At 37.0% G+C, this 18,032-nt stretch overlaps 2 protein-coding genes across 2 annotated transcripts in view; both read right to left on the bottom strand.

The window, feature by feature from the left end:
• OTC (ornithine transcarbamylase) overlaps positions 1 to 18,032 on the bottom strand; it is a 102,108-nt gene that overhangs the window by 11,350 nt on the left and 72,726 nt on the right. Inside the window, exons 5-6 of the mRNA XM_037821459.1 lie at positions 13,915 to 14,068; positions 4,292 to 4,414 (exon numbers count right to left, since the gene is read on the bottom strand). Of these exons, the coding sequence (XP_037677387.1) occupies positions 4,292 to 4,414; positions 13,915 to 14,068 (277 nt within the window). The remainder of the gene's footprint in view (positions 1 to 4,291; positions 4,415 to 13,914; positions 14,069 to 18,032) is intronic.
• LOC119523228 (riboflavin kinase-like) lies at positions 10,915 to 13,313 on the bottom strand. The gene is given in 3 exon segments (XM_037822017.1): positions 10,915 to 11,466; positions 11,469 to 11,565; positions 13,177 to 13,313. Coding segments are annotated over 3 exon segments (786 nt in total).

Below are 18,032 nucleotides of genomic sequence, written 5' to 3'. Positions count from 1 at the left end.
ATGTTCAGGTTTATTGGTTTGCAATGGTGTTCATTCATTCATGGTTGTCTAGCATAGTTCTTTTTATCATTGTAAAATTCTTGAGGAAAGAAACCTCTCAGATGTTGATATCGATGACCACATATATATTAGCAGCTTTACCACCTTCCAATAGCCCAAAATCCTGCAGCCTGGTTTATATGGAGTTTGGGGAAAATAATTAGTAAAGGCTTCCTACTTAGTAACTAATGCTGTGAACGGTCATACAGGTAAACATAAATGAAGAGACTTGGATAGTAGCTCAGGTACCTCTTGCCCTGAAAACTTAGTCTTCCCTTTGGAGAGCAGACTGTATACTCCCTAAGCATAATCATTCTAAGAGAAGGAATCAATAAGTACTTAGAGAACCAACAGAGAAGTCTGGAAATTAGAAAATCATCCAACCTTTCATGCATTGGGCTCCAGCATAGAAAATGGAGAGGAATTCTTTACCCACAGCTCAGCTTTCAATACTCAGTCACTCATTGGCCTTTACATAAATATTAAAACCAGATGAAGAATGTGATTACCAAACCCAGTTCAGTCTAAATATTCATTTAGAACAATGTTCAAATAATAATCATCAGTAGTTTATGGGGTAATTTTACAGTCATGGACAATATTATTTTTTCTTGAACATGTAAGTTATTCTTGGTTGAAGAATGGGAAAATAGATTTATCACGGCCTTGGAAGCTGTTTGGTATTTCTTCAATTTACAATAAATCTCCTAGTTTTATCTTTAAAGGAAATAGATTTAATAACTGGAAACTTATCAATTGATGGAACTACTTCTGCACTATTAAACCCCAGAAGACTTTTTACAACTCTTATTCCCACCTATATTTAACCAGGTTTTAGTACTCTTTATCATTTAAATGAGTTACAGCATCAGAACAACACCGAAATTACTCTGTAATATTGGCATTTTTTTCTTTTGATGTTCATAAAGCATCTTTGACATGCAATAAAATGTTTAGTCCATATATTTCCCCGGCAGAACAAAGCCTTTCCAAAAACACCTAATCCCAGGGAGCAACTATTGTTAATGTATGTTTTACCAGTAAAAACTGAAGGCAATAATAGTTTGCATATATACTGTCTTTCTTCATGCTATATTTGTAGTGAGAGAGGGCTCTTCCTTTCCATAAAGTGAAAAGGAGCCACCTTAAACACATATGTCAGATCTGACCCTTTATTTCTGTTCATGCTGAATAAAAACCCTGTTGGAAGGGTTATCTCTGAGTCCCCAAAGTTCACTGTCATAATGTGGCTTCTAGAACTGCCGTTGCCCATGCACGCCATTTTTCTGTGGCAGGCTGCACTGACCTAAACTGGTTCAGCAAGAACACTAGGGAAAAACATTTGGTTTGGTTTGGTTTCAGCAGGACACAGCAGATAATGCTGGTGCTCTACTCAGATGCGCTCAGAGAATTCCTTGTTGCCGCTTTTGTGTGTCCCCCCCATACCCCCCGGCTGATTTCGGTGTGCTTTATTTTTATTTTTTATTTTTATTTATTTTTAAATTATTATTTATTTTATTTAATGCAATTTTATTGAGATATATTCACACACCATACAATCCATCCAAAGTATGCAATCAGTGGCTCACAGTGTCATCGCATAGTTGTGCATTCATCACCACAATCAATTTTAGAACAGTATTTATGTATTTATTAATTTTTAAATTATTTTTTCTTTTTTTAACACAATTTTATTAGTGGGCTTTTAAAACCAAGCACTCCATCTCTTCTTCAGAAGACAGCCCTCAGGCTACCAGGCCACTTTCCCCACTCCTGCAGAGAGCTGGAAGTGCCAGGGGATTCGCCTCCCCACATCCCCCAGCTGTCCTTGACCAATGATTGATTCAGGAGGATAAAAGCCCAGCTTATTTGCCTTGGGTTGGGATGAATCTGGAGCTTAACTCACACTCCAGAGCTCACCTGTGGGATCAGGTTGAAGCTTACTTCTGTGGTACTTTGCCCGGCATGGCAATAAGGTGACCAGTTCATCCCAGTTTGCCAGGGACTGTCCCAGTTTTAGCACTCAAAGCCCTGCATCTCTGTGATGCTTGGCTGGGCAAACTTGGGAGAGTTGGTCACCCTTAATGGTACATACAGCTTGGATTCTTGTGCCACCCTTTCCTGCTCCCCTACAGACCTTCCTTGGGAACACTTCCATCAATAAATCACCTGCACACAAATCCTCACCTTGGGATCTGCTGTGGACCACCTGGCCTAAGATACTGGTGGTGGAGGTTTGTGGAAAGTGCATGAGGAACTAAAGGATTTGGGTGTTTCCTGTTGGAGAAATTCAGCTATTAATCCTAATTGTGTAATCCATGTTCCCAGTGGTTGACAAATAAACATCTCAAACTCAGATGCAGAAGCAGGGAGGAATTTTTAAGGCTTATATACTCAGCTCTGGATGTCAGCTTGTCAGAGTGAACCATAGCTGTGACTATTGAAATAATGGCAAACACACGTTTGGTCAGAAACACATTGGTGCACAATAATTGTGACTAGTGTTGTCTTCATGAGAGAATCACTTTTATCTTTTACCATGAATCGAACAGTTTCTGTTTAGGGAAGTTTTCCCTTCACAAGACTCCTGATAGGACATTAGTGGCCAATGAGAAACATAATGGGCAAAAGAATTCAATAGAGATGGGGTATTTGAAAGGTTTTGTGGGGATCTTTCAGGACTAGTTTGTGCATGAGTCTTTTGTATGGTTAAGTTTGCCATCTAAAAAATTTATTAATTTTAAATGGGGCTAGGAGTATCTTAACATAGGGCTACTCTTAAGGGAATCTGCACTTTAAAATTTTTTTAATATATTCTTTTTATTTATGTATCTATTTCATTATAAAGATGTAAGATTTACATGATAAATTCAAACCATATAAAAGGGGATACCATGAAAATAAAAATAAAGTCGTCTTCCTACTTCTGGCCTCAAACCTCCTGGTTCCCCTCCTGAAACGCAACTGCCTTCAGCTTCTGTGTCAAAAAGGTCACTTTGGGTCCAGGAAAGAAGCTATGCTTCCCATGCATTCTGTGAGAGATTAGCAGCAAGGTAGGAGGTATGTGCGGGTCATCTTTATAGCCATATGAGACTCAGATTTTAAAAGCCTGAGGGCCCCTTGAGCTGAGTTTTGAAACACCAAGCTGGTGTAGAGGTCACCACTGTGACCATCACACTGGCATGTTATTTTTCCACCAAATTGAAATATTAGAAAAAATGACAGCATATTTCTCATGCATTGGGAATTCCATGCTGCCAGGATGTCATTGCTTTCTTCAGCCTTTGTAGTGATAATGCACAGGATGCCAGTCACATAATGGCCCATTTCACAGCGTTCAAAGGGATCATTCAGACATGAATTTAACACAGCTGCACAGAGCAAAAGGCCTCCAAGTCTCTCTCTCTTATTGCAGGGATGGGAAATTGGACACTCGAGAGCCCAGCTAGCTAATTAATAGCAGGATTGGTCACATAACCTAAATTTTTGGCCCCAACTGTGCTCTCTTTGAATGGAAGAGAGGTTTGTTTGCACTGGCTAATTGCATCTGGGAGTGATTTAAGAGGGGGTTGGTTGGATGTGTAGAAATTGGAACTGTCGTACATTGCTAGTGGGGATGTCAAACCGTGCCGTTACTGTCGAAAACAGCATGGCGGTTCCCCAAAAAGTTAAACATAGAATTACCATATGACCCAGAAATAGAATTCCTAGGCACATTCCCAACAGAATTGAAAACAGGTACTCAAATACATGTACACACATATACATCACAGCAATATTCACACTAGCCAAAAGGTTGAAACAGCCCAAATCTCCATCTACAGACGAATGGATAAACACATTGTGGTATGTATGTACACTGGAATATTCTTCAGCCATTAAAAAGAAATGAAGTACTGATAAATGCTACAACATGGATGAACCTTGAAAACATTATGGCACGTGAAAGAAGCCAGTCATGAAAGGTCATATATTGTATGATTCAATTTATATGAAATATCAAGAATAGGTAAGACCATACAGATTGGTGATTTCCAGGAGCTGAAGGGAGGGGAGAAGGGGAGTAACTGCTTAATGGGTAGAGGGTTTCCTTTGGGGTGATGAAAATGTTTTGGAACTTGATAGAGACGGTGATTGTACAATATTGTGAATAATAAATGCCAGTGAATTGTTCACTTTAAGATAGTTTTATGTATGTGAATTTCACATATAAAAAAGAGGGTGATAGCTTCATAGCAGAAATTTTCCCTACCTTTGGAGTAGCTGCCTGAAGGTGCATCCCAAATTTTGCTGCACTCATCATGATGGAATGTAGGATGTTGTTCCCATCCCCAATCCAGCTGAGGGTAAGGCCTTTCAGAGAGCCATAGTGTTCCTGCAAGGCAAGGGATAAAGGAGATTAAATCTGGGAAGAAATCAGAGGAAATGCATTGACGTGCAACAATTTATTAGGGTTAAAATAAAAGAAACCATTTTCACCTCAATTTTAATGCTTTGTTGTAATGAATAAACTACTAAACTTTTTGCATTATATATAACAATTCAATAATATGAATGCACAATCACAAAAAAAGAGCAAAATATCCTAAAATCTTAAACTGAGGCATTGCAGAAATTTGTACGGAGACTCATATTTTCCTACATTTCAAATCTGAGAGTTGTGTTCGTTCATTTGTTCATTCATTCATTCATTCAAGAAATTAAGCGTCATCAGTGTCCAGACACCCTTCTTGGTTCTGGAGATACAACAATGAACAAAGAAGACAAAAATTACTATCTTTATGGAGCTTACATTCTTTGATATAAGAAAAGGAAGTACAATGCACCGGGAACAGTGTGACCTGGTGGCTCTGAGTATGTTCCCATGTATATAAAGTTTAAAAACACGCACAATAATACCCTTGGTTGTTTATGGATATAGCTGTGTGCAGTAAAATTATAAACATATGTCTGGGAATTATAAATACAAACACCAGGATAATAATTTCCTGGTAGGATGAGAGGAAGTAAGATTATAGGTAGAGTTAATCTGTCTATAATGTTTTATTTAAAAACCACACAAAAAAAGTCTAAAGTGATGACTCTTAAAGTTAAGATTTGACAAAACTGTAATTGGCACATAGGTTTTTCTTGAAGTGTTCATAGCTTTGATGTATTTTATATATTTATAAAGATAAGATTTACAAAAGAGAAAGGTTAAGCAATTTGGAGATCATAGAACTATTAGGTGGCTAAGCTAGTATTTAAATACAGATCCCTCTGAAATAGAGCACATGCTCTTAATAAGTTTCTATCTGTTCATTCAACTCCGACTTTGAGTATCTCCTATATGAAGGCATTACACAAGGCCCTGCAGGGGACACTATGATGAATAGGACAGCTCATTGTCTCTCAATGAATTTATAATATACTAAGGATGAAGCCCTGGTGGCAGTGTTAAATTGTTTGATTTGTATATAAAACCACACCAGCAAACAGCTCCTTGGTATCTGACATCACTGTATCATCCTCTCTGCATGGATCTTATCCCCATCTCAGAAGAGCTTCATTTTTGTTTGCTTGTTTGTTTGATTTGACTTATTTTTATATTAGAAAAGATGTATGTTTAGAGAAAAATCATGCCCAAAATGCCGAGTTCCCACATACCCCCCCCCACACACAGTATTCCCTATTATTAAAATTTTGCGTTAGTGTGGTACCTTTATTACAATTGATGAAACAATATTTTTATAATTATATATTAACTATAGTCCATAGTTTACACTATGGTTCACTTTTTGTGTTGTACAATCCAATGGTTTTCTAAAATTTTTAACAGTGGTAACATATATACAACCTAAAATTTCCCCCTTTAACCACATTCAAATATATAAATCAGTGGTGTTAATTACGTTTTCAGTGTTTTGCTACCACCACCACCTCCAATTACCAAAACTTTTCCATCAACCCAAATAGAAACTCTGTACTAAATAAGCATTAATTCCTCATTCCCTACCCCTACCCCAGCCCCTGGTAACCTGCATTCTAGTCTAACTATGAATTTGTTTTTTTGTACTTATTTCATATCAGTGAGATCATATGATATTTGTCCTTTAGTGTCTGGCTTATTTCACTCAACATGATGTCTTCAAGTTTCATCCATGTTGTCACATGTATCAGAACCTCATTCCTTTTTAAGCTGAATAATATTCCATTGTATGTATATGTCACATTTTGTTTATCCATTCATCGGTTGATGGACACTTGAATTGCTTCCATCTTTTGGCAATTGTGAATAGTGCCACTATGAACATTGGTGTGCAAATATCTGTTCAAGTCCCCGCTTTCAATTCTTTAGGGTATATACCCGGAAGTGGGATTGCTGGGTCATATGGTAATTCTATAATTAACTTTTTGGGGAACAACCCAACTGTTTTCCACAGCAGCTGCAACATTTTCCATCCCACCAACAATGAATAAGCATTTCTATTTCTTTGCATCCTCTCCTACACTTGTAACTTTCTGTTCTTTTAGCAGTAGCCATTCTAGTGGGTGTGAAATGGTATCTCATTGTGATTTAGATTTGCATTTCCCTAATGGGTAATGATGTTGAGCATGTTTTCATTGGCCATTTGTATATCTTCTTTGGAAAAATGTCTATTCAAGTGTTTTTCCCATTTTATAACTGGGTTGATTGTCTTTTTTGTTGTTGAGTTGTAGTTTTCTTTATATATTCTGGATATTAAATCATTATCAAATATGTGGTTTCCAAGTATTTTCTCCCATTCTGTAGCTTGTTTTTATGTTCATGATGAAGTCCTCTGATGCACAAAAATTTTTAATTTTGATGAGTTTCCCTTTATCTATTTTTCTTTTGTTGCTCATATTTTTTATGTAAAGTCTAAGAAACTATTGCCTAACACAAGATCCTGAAGGTGCTTCACTGTTTTCTTGTAGGAGTTGTATAGTTTTGGTTCTTATATTTAGGTCTTTCATCCGTTGTGAGTTTATTTTTGTATATGGTGTGAGGTAGGGAACCACCTTCATTTTTTTGCATACTGGCATCCAGTTTTCCAAGCACCATTTACTGAAGAGACTATTCTTTCCCAATTGAGTGGACTTGGCACCTTTGTCAAAAATCAGTTTGTTGTATATGTGAGGGTTGATTTCTGAACTCTCAATTTGATTCCATTGGTCTATATGTCTCTCCTTGTGCCAGTACCATGCTGTTTTGACCACTGTAGCTTTGTAATAAGTTTTTTTTAATAATCCTTAAATCACAACATTTTATTACAAGAACATCAAGAAAAGAATGACAGATGGATGTGCACTGTAACTTTAGATAATGACACATTACATCAAGGAAAACTTTCCATAAAAACACAAATGTACAGATACATTTGAAGAATGATTTTTGTAATAAGTATTAAAATTGGGAAGTGTAATAACTTTGTTCTTCTCTTTCAAGATGCTTTTGGCTATTTGGGGTCCCTTACACTTCCATATAAATTTGATGATTAATTTTTTCATTTCCACAAAGAAGCTGTTGGAATTTTAATTGGGATTGCATCAAATCTGTAAATTGCCTCGAGTAGAATTGACAGCTTAACAACATTTGGCTCCAAATCCATGAACACGGAATGCCTTCCATTTATTTGGGTCTTCTTTGAATTCTTTTCATGTCTTGTAGTTTTTGTGTACAAGTTCTTTATGTCCTTGGTTAAGTTTACTCCTAGATATTTGATTATTTTGGTTGCTATTGTTAATGGAATTTTTTCTTGATTACCCCTTTGGATTGTTCATTACTAGTGTATAGAAACACTACTGATTTTTTGTGTTGAATTTTTATCCCACTACTTTGATGAATTTGTTTATTAGCTCTAGTAGCTTCGTTATGGATTTTTCAAGATTTTCCAGATATAGGATCATGTCATCTGCATATTGGGAAAGATTTACTTCTTCCTTTCCAATTTGGATGCCTTTTATTTCTTTTTCATGCCTAATTGCCCTGGATAGAAGTTCCAGTACAATTACAGTGTGAAATAATCGTGGTGACAGTGGGCATCCTTGTCTTGTTCCTGATCTTATGGGAAAGCTTTCAGTCTTTCACTGTTAAGTATGATGTTGCCTGTGGATTTTTTTACATATACCCTTTATCATGATGAGGAAGTTTCCTTCCATTCCTTGTTTTCTAAGTGTTTTATCAAGAAGGGGTGCTAGATTTTGTCAAATGCCTTTCTGCATCAATTGAGATGATCATGTGTTTCTTCCCCTTTGTTCTGTTAATGTGGTATATTACATTAACTGATTTTATTTTGTTGAACCAATCTTGCATACCTGGGATAAATCCTACTTGATCATGGTGTATAGTTCTTTTAATGTGCTGTTGAATTCGGTTAGCTAGTATTTTATTGGGGATTTACATCTATGTTCATAAGATATATTGGACTATAATTTCTTTTCTTGTGGTATCTTTTTCTGGTTTTCATATGACGGTGATGCTGGACTCATAGAATGAGTTAGGAAGAGTTTCTTCTTTTCTGTTTTTTTTGGAAGAGTTTGAGGATTGGTGTTAATTCTTCTTGGAATGTTTGGTAAAACTATCCTGTGAAGCCATCCAGTCTTCAGCTTTTCTTTTTTGGGAGGTTTTTCATGATGGAGTCCATCTCTTTACTAGTTATGGGCTTGTTGAGATCCTCTATTTCTTCCTGAGTCAGTGCAGGTAGTTTACATGTTTCTAGGAATTTGTCCATTTCATCTAGGTTATCTAATTTTTTGGTATACAGTTGTTCATAGTATCCTCTTATAGTCCTTTTTATTTTAGTGGGGTCAGTGGCAATGTCCCCCATTTCATATCTGATTTTAGTTATATCTGTCCTCTTTTTTTTGTCAGTCTTTCTTTTTTTTTTCTTAGTCAAGATTTATTTCAATGCCTAGAAACATTCAGACTAATCAAAATGGTACTACTGTAATTTCTTAAAATACATAAATACTTCATATAAAACTTTTGAAAATGTTGATACTCAGATTTTCAAAAGCAATGGCTATTTAAAAAACACAAGGCAACAATAAAATATCAAAGAGCTTTCATATACTTATGAGGACATAATTAGCAGCAAAATAGTCAAACAAAATAAACACAAATCTGTTTTTATACTTTGCATGTTTAACTCTGCTTCATAAAAGCACAGATAATTGAGGCATATTTTGTTCAAGTATTTTATTTTTAACGTTAAATTATATTTTTAAAATATTTTTATAAAGAAATGAAAAATGCCACAAACTGGTTTTCCACAAAGTCATACACCATAAACTAAAATACAACCAACTGAACTTATCCATGTTTCCCCCTAATTGATGTGACTTTTGATGTTTTTCTATTTACTTTATTCTAACTCATTTATACAGATTAGACAAAACTGATTTATGATGAGTTGTTATTCATCTTTAAAATGTTCTATAAACTGCCCCTCCTTTCCAGCAAATCAGTGCTAAAGAGAACAATGATGCAATGACTATTTCATTCAGGGGACCAAAGCAATCTGTAACCTTAATTTCCCAAATTTCAATTTCAAATTTTTGCTTACATAAATGAAAAGAACTCAAATAGTCAGAAATCACATAGTTAGCAGGAAGGAAAATGTAAGAGATGAATATTATTTAACTAGAATTTTATTATTTATGCTTTTCCCCCAAGCTACAGGCATTCCTTAGACTGGCATTGAACATACACAACTACAGAGTTAAGATTTTGCTCAGGCACATAATCACATGAAAAATAAATAATTTTCAAGCTTTTTCCTAGTTGAACTGGCTCTTAAATATTTTGAGGGGAGGGGAATCCCAAGGATTTTTATGTTCTTTAAGAAACTGGCATACATTATATGCTCAATTAAATCTTGAAACCTAAAGAAGTTTTTTTTCTCCTAAAAGTGCAATGCAGATATGCATGGCCATCACTGTTCATATAGTGAAAGGATGGAATGGTAAAGATAGAGTCAATCTCTTGTAAGTGTACAGTTGTAAGTTAATCTAAATGGAAAAAACAAAATTAAAAACTCGATACTGACAGTTGTTTAAAGGAAAAAACTACCACTCAAGAAAAATGTTGAAGAACAAGACTATCTCCTCTTAAAAAGGAGAAAAGTGTTATCCGACACAAAAATGAGGATTACAGATTTGAAAAACATTCATTTGTCTTTGTCTTAAAATACAAACAAAAAAAGTAGAGGAAGGAGGAAGGCAAGATAATTTAGAATTGAGGCAGGTCTATGTAAAAATGGAACCGAGTACAATGATACCACCTCATGAAGGAAATAAGTGATATTTCACAAGTCTTCATGTCTATAATAAAATATATTAATGTGAAAAAAAATCAATGCACAATTATCAAAAATACAGAGTCTGGATTTTTCCTCTTAGGTTTATAATAGACTACCAAACCTGTTTAATGCATTTACTTCTACAAGCCTGCTCTGTTTAGCAGCACTTGCTATATACAAGTGCATACAAACATACCGGTATTTTACCACAAGAAATCATATGTCTCATCTCAAACTAGTGACATGGCCTTCATCCACACTTACATATGCTTTATTTTCATAAGAAATCTAAGACCTTTCTAAGTGGTACATTTTAGAAAGCTTTGAAAGAGTTTTTAATCAGCATATAACATAAAAAAGAATCTTGATTTTTAAATGAAATCTTTCTAGTACTGTGGCATGATGGATTTAACAGCTGAAACATAAACATAGTAATTACATTGCACTGTTTAAACTAATTCACAGCTATAGGAAAATGATTGAATTTTAAAATATAGCCAACATGAGACTGAGTAGTTATGAGCAGTGAAATACAAATACTAGAAAACAGTGAATGGATAAATAAGATGATTTATCAGCAGTGGCCATTCATTATTTTGCTTTTAGGAACCTGGAAGAAATTGTCTTCTTTAAGTTTCAAATGTTCCAGTAATTCTAGTTGTTTCTTAGCTTCCTCAATATCACCTTGAATTGCTGAAATAAGTGACTCTAAAGAATCAAAATTCTTTTCTGGTCTGATGTAGCCAACAATGGCCACATTGAGCATTTCCCCATAGAAGTCCTCTTTGAAGGTATGTATAATGTGAGTTTCCATGGACGTTTTCGTATTCTTGTAGTATGGGTTCCATCCTATGTTCACCACCATCTTATGGACATCTCCACTTCCAACACTGGCCCAACCATAATAAATGCAGGTGGATATATCAGCTGGAAGATTATCTACTACTTGCTCAGGAAAGTTAGCAGTGGGGATGCCCAGCTGCTTGGAGCCGCAACAGAAGCCCCGCACCACTTGGCCACGGCAGAAGTAGGGCAGGTGTCTCATGACGCCACCCGTTTGCGGCGCGGGGTCCGGGCCAGTCTGCGCTTCCGGCGGGGTCACCGTCTAGGCGGTGCCTAGACCCTCCTGGACCAACCGGAGGGCATAGGAGGGAGTTTGGCCGGTCTGCCCGGCGCACAACCGGCCGGTTGGCTCCGACGACGCGCAGCAGGGTCCCTCTCACCGCTGATCCAACAGATCTGTCAGTCTTTTTATAGCTTTGTCAATTTTATTGATCTTTTCAAAGAACCAACTTTGGTTTTGTTGATTCTATTTTTTTTATACTGTATTTCATTTATCCCCAGTCGAATCTTTGTTATTTCCTTCTTTCCATTCACTTCGAGTTTAGTTTACACTTCTTTTTGTAGATCCTCCAGTGTTGATGCTAGGTCTCTGATTGGATATCTTTCTTCTTTTTTAATTTAAGCATTTAGGGCTATACATTTCCCTCTTAGCAATGCCTTTGGTGCATCCCATAGATTTTGAAATGCTGTGTTTTCATTTTTATTTGCCTCAAGATATTTCCTAATTTTCCTCACGATTTCCTTTGACCCATTGGTTGTTTAAGAGTATGTTAATTTCCACATATTTGTGAATTTTCCTTTTCTACCTCTGTTATTGATCTCTACTTTCATTCCACTGTGGTAAGAGAAGATACATCATATGAATTTGATATTTTTTAATTTATTGAGACTTGTTTTGTGACCTAACATATGGTCTATCCTGGAGAAGGATCCATGTGCACTACAGAAGAATGTGTATTCTGATGCTATTGGGTGAAATGTTCTGTGTATATCTGTTAGTTCTAGATGGCTTGGAGTATCATTCAAGTCTTCTATTTATTTATTGATCTTCTATCCAGATGTTCTATCCATTATTGAAAGTGGTGTATTAAAGTCTCCTATTATTAATGTTGAATTATTTCTCCCTTCAAATCTGTCAATATTTGCTTCGTATATTTTGAGGCTCTACTGATAAGTACATATATATTTATAATTGTCATGTTTTCCTGTTGAATTGACCCCTTTATCAGTATAGAATGACCTTCTTTCCCTTGTAACAGCTTTTGATTTAATCTGATCTTAGTATAGCTACCCCTGCTCTCTTTTGGTTACTACTTGCATGGGATATATATTTTTCCATCACTTTCAACCTGCTTATGTCTTTGAATTTAAGACAAGTTTCTTGCAAACAGCATATAGTTGGTTCATGCTTTTTAATCCTTTCTGCCAATCTCTGCCTTTTGACTGGAGAGTTTAATCCATTTACATTTAAAGTAATTACTAATAATGCAGGACTTTCTTCTTCCATTTTGCTATTTAGTCTTTGCAAGACTTACATGTTTTTGACCGTCAGTTCTTCCGTTAATGCCTATTTTCATATTTCTTTGATTTTTTTTTTATTGTACCATATTGAGTCCATTCTTATTTCTTTCTGGATATATTTTCATATATTTTCTTTGTGGTTACCATGGGGTTATAATTTAACATGCTAAATATATAACAATTATTTTTTATCTGATGCCAATTGAACTTCAATAAGTGCTGGCCAGCTCTAAACTACCCTGGAGAGGGGATGAGAGAAGGGGCAGGAAGGGTGCCAGGAGCTTCTCCTATGGTTCTCTGAAGCTGTGTTTTCTTGATTTGGCCCTTGCCCAGTAAATGCGGTCCTTTAATTGTTTTCTGTAGTTTTGAGGAAGTATGTTGTCTCAAAGTCTCCTCTGCCACTTCTGTCTGGGGCAGGCTGGAATAATGGCTGCCCTCAGATCTATGTCCCCAGCAATCTAAAGTAGCTAACCAAAAGCAGAGCTCAGTGATCAGATTGCACAGCCCTGGAACTTGGGGAACTAGGTCTTTATATTCCACACTGGCACCAGCAAACTGAACCAGGGACTGAGGTTGAGGACTCCGCTGCTGCCTGCAATGAGACTGCATGGAGACTACAATTCACTGGTATGTACCATGCTTTACCAGCCTCTTCTTCCTATTCTTTCCTGGATGCTGTACAGTGTTCTACTAGATTCTGGAGTTTCAAAATAGTTGATCCAGATAATTCCTGCCTGTTTAACAGTTGTTGGAAGGACTGATTCTTGGAGCTTCTTACTCCACCATCTTTTCACAATCCTCTCTTGACTTAATTGTTTCTTCCACTATTTTAACTGACTGCAAGCTGCTTCTGCCTACAGGGCAAATTCTGGGAGAGCAGGCCAGACATAAGCTCCAGCATTCCCTATTCATCTGTTGTGTTAAATATGGCACCAGAAGCAAAGTGATTGAAAGAACAGGGGATGAGAAAGGGGCTAAAAGGTGTTGGGAGTGGGGTTGAGAGAAGAAGGACCGTATGGTCTGTTTTCAAGTATGCCTTTTATCCCTTGGATATCTAACATGTACACATATGCTGTGATTATTTGTTGAAATGATATTTGAAAACAAAACAAAACACCAATAACATCATTTAAGTAAATGGTTCCATTTAAAGCTAGTTAGGAGCTATTTGTTGATTTTGCTCTTGTTTATGGCAAATAAATCAGCTAACCTGGAGTGTGAGGTAATCAGCCAGGATCTGGATAGGATGGAACAAATCTGACAGTCCATTGATGATTGGGATTGATGCTTCTTTAGCCAGGATGTCCAGATCTGATTGTTTATACACTCGAGCCAACACTGCATCTGTCATGCTAGACAACACACTATGTCAAACCAAGAAAAGATAATCTAAGTTAATTATGCTTAATAATTCCTTCTTTAATGTTATCTTAAACAGCAATGAGAAATGCTAATAAATTAGAATTTGTACGGAGTTACCATTTAACTACATAACATGGCATGTAAAAGCCGGTATTTAACATGTAGTCATTACAGAAGCTAGATTTTGTTCTACTCATGTCTAATCCAGTGATTTTACTATTTTTTTACAGAGATAAGAAATAAATCATGGGCCCAGCAGACATGACAATGAGTGACAATTGATAAATGACAACTGGTTCAGTTAAAAGTGACAAGACCAAAACCGAGATATACAAAGAAACATTAATGGCTTGGCATGTGGTTAATTTTCTTTTGCATCATCTCACAGAAAAAAAATATTCATTATACAATTGAAAGTACCAGTGTTGTTGTAGCCATGAGAAGGTGTCATCAGGCCCTCACTTCAACAGAGAACCTGCTTCCAGGAGTGCTGTGAGCTACAGCCTCCAGCTGCCACACCTTCGGGATCTACTGCAGCATTCCTGCCAAGGTCACACTCTCCAGGCTGGTCACTAGCCAGTGACTGAGCATAGCAGGAGGACTAGAGCTGGGCCATTCCTGCTGACATGAGACTTTTCTGATGGGCAATCTTTGCTCTGGAGCTCTCCATTGGCCTGGCTGAGACTTTCTCAGAGCTGCACAGCCATCAGAGGCTCCTCCTACCCAATCCTCCTTACTTCTCCCTCTCCTTTCACAGGGCTCAGACCTGCATCGCAGTCTGTCTACTGCTGCTTTTCCTTTCCTTAATCTGTCACAGATGTTTCTTTCAATAAATCTCTTGCACATCTAATTCAATCTCGGAGTCTCCTTCTCAGTGGACCTGAATGGATATAGCCAGCAGTGAACTCTGGTAGGGACTGAAGCCGAGAAGGCATTCTGGCCTTTGTCACTGCACTCTGTATAGCTATCAGCAACTCTGAAAAAGGCAGCAACTGCTTCCTACCATACAGCACCAAAAAATCCACCAAGGAAGGAAGCCAAATCAAATCATGGCCATGTATTCAAACAACACAGAGAAAGATGGGTATTGTTCTTATTCTATAGCTGAAGGGCCTTAGATTCAGAGAGGTTAAGTGATTTTCTTGGAGTCACACAGCTAATTAAATTGGAGGAACTCATATTCAAACATAAGTCAGCTGAACTCAAAAGTCTATTTTCTTCTTTGGGTATCTGTGTGACACCTGAAACTCAGAGCTAAAACTTGGCAGATATGAATGTCAGTATCAGCACATATAGCAACTGTTTAAAAAAGCTGAAAAAGAGTCCAGACTTCAATTAGAGATATGAATGAAGCAGATGTGGTTAGGACTAGAGCAAATTGGGCCAAAGGGTAAAGGACGATACTGACTGTGTTTTAAAACTTCAAATTCCATGTGAGACCAAGGAAAGAGATGTTTTATTTGGTGAAGGATCTATATTTCCTAAACAATTTAACTTGTACAGTTTGTTCAAATACCATAATTACATGGAACTATTAATAGGAAGTGAGAGCTGGTAAGTTTGCATAGGTTAGTGTGAAATAGCGACACATCCCAAAGAAATTTGAACAGATAAAAATATATATGCAGGGCCCCCCTGAGGAGCTGGGGGAAAATGCAGAGGTGTTGGGCTTCCTCACCTGGATTGTTGCTGATGTTCTCACAAACATTGAGGACTGGTGGGTGCGCCGAGCCCTCTATCTCAGGACTTGCCCTTATGAAGCTCATCACTGCAAAGGAGAGGCTAAACCTGCTTATAATTGTGCCTAAGAGTCTCCCCGAGTGCCTCTTTGTTGCTCAGATGTGGCCCTCTCTCTCTAGCTAGGCCAACTCGGCGGGTGAACTCACTGCCCTCCCCGATCCATGGGACCTGACTCCCAGGGGTATAAATCTCCCTGGCAACGCTGGACATGACTCCCGGGGATGAATCTGGACCTGGCATTGTGGGATTGAGAATATCTTCTTGACCAAAAGGGGGATGCAAAATGAAACGAAATAAAGTTTCAGTGGCTGAGAGATTCCAAATGGAGTTGAGAGGTCACTCTGGTGGGCATTCTTATGAACTATATAGATAACCCTCTTTAGGTTTTAGTGCATTGGAATAGCTAGAAGTAAATACCTGAAACTATCAAACTGCAACCCAGTAGCCTTGACTCTTGAAGACGACTGTATAGCAATGTAGCTTACAAAGGGTGACAGTGTGATTGTGAAAGCCTTTATCCAGTGTATGGATGGATGAGTAGAAAAATGGGGCCAAAAAGCTAAATGAAAAATAGGGTTGGGGGAGGATGACTTGGGTGTTCTTTTTTAGTTTTATTTTTTTATTCTTATTTTTACTTTTTCTGGTACAAGGAAAATGCTCAAAAAAATAGATTGGGGTGATGAATGCACAACTATTTGATGCTACTATGAACAACTGTACACTTTGGATGATTGTATGGTATGTGAATATATCTCAATAAAACTGAATTTTAAAAAAGTCTATGTTCTTGACATTACAACTCATTGCCTCAAATTGTCAGATGATAAAAATCTGGAAGAGGAACCTGAAATCCAGATTTTAAGTTCTCCTTAAATGTCAGAGTGATGGTGGTCCCTCACCTAATGCTTCAGCCTTGCAAAAATAGCATGGATAGCCTTACATTTAAAAGCTGGAAGTCTTTTCAATGGCAAAAACAATTTTGGAAAGCCCCTCATGATAACAGTTATACTACATAATAGACTCATTTTGTCTTGGGTTCTAATTCTGCCTCCATAACTTACTAGCTGTGTGACTTTGGGCATGTTACTTAATCTCTCTTTGCTTTAGTTTCTTCCTCTGTAAAATGGGAATAACCATGTCTACCACATTGGGTTATTGTGAGGATTGCATGAGATAACATTTATAAAATGTAGAGCAAAATGTCTAATTCATAGGAAGGGATCAAAAAGCAGTGGATATTACTAACGTGCATGAGAATGCCTGAAAACTTAAAGCTAGTATGTATTCAACAAAGTCTTTATAAATTTGTACTTTAATCATATGTATTTGGAGAATTAGTCCCACTTTTATGCTTGAGACATATCATTTACTCAGTCTGTAGAAAACTTTTGGTTCTTATAAAATTCAAGGACCCCTGATAAAACTCCTTGCCCCCAGAGGTGAGAGAATTAGAGATTGAAAGCCATTGTCCTACAACAATAGTTTCTAGACTTTTAGATTTTTTCAGGTTTTTCTTACAACCTTGGTTCCCAGATTTTCAGATTTCATGAATTTGCAAAATTTCAAAAAAAGAAAAAGAGAGAAAGAGATCAACATAAAGTTTCCAACTCTTTGTTTAGCAAATTAAGGGCATGAAAAACAAGGAAACAAACATGTATAATATACTATTACTCTCATTTAATAAATGAACATTTTTAACACCAAAAAGTGGTGTGAAGAACATTAACTTAGCTCTGTGAAATTTACTATATTATCTTCATTTTTCTCATTTCATCACTTCTGATGAAAACTTCCTCATGGCAGGGCATCAATTAAGGGGTTAAGATTGGAAAACCACTGCTCTGAAATATCTTCTCACAGCAGATACTGTAGCCTGAGAGACGTGAATCAAAGAACCACTTTATAGTCATCTCTTGAAAATCAGGAGATGTATTTGCTGCACATGAGAGTCACCTGGGGCGCTTTTAAAACTCTTGATATCTGGGCAGGCCATACTCCATATCAATTAAGTAATAAAATCAGGATCTCTAGGGGTAAAGCCTGGGTATCAGTATTTTTTAAAACTTCCCTGGAACGCAGCCAAGACTGAGACCCAAAGCTAGCACCTTGCTTCTCAAGGTGTGATCTCAGACCAGCAGCATTGGCATCAGCTGGGAGCTTGTTGGAACTGAAGAATCCCAGACCTCACCCAGACCTATTGAATCAGAATGTGAAGTTTAACAACAT

Source organism: Choloepus didactylus, chromosome X (genome assembly GCF_015220235.1).
Source record: "Choloepus didactylus isolate mChoDid1 chromosome X, mChoDid1.pri, whole genome shotgun sequence".
NCBI classification, from domain to species: domain Eukaryota; kingdom Metazoa; phylum Chordata; class Mammalia; order Pilosa; family Megalonychidae; genus Choloepus; species Choloepus didactylus.
The sequence above is the reverse complement of the archived record's forward strand: the minus strand, read 5'-3'. Positions and strand labels throughout refer to the sequence as shown.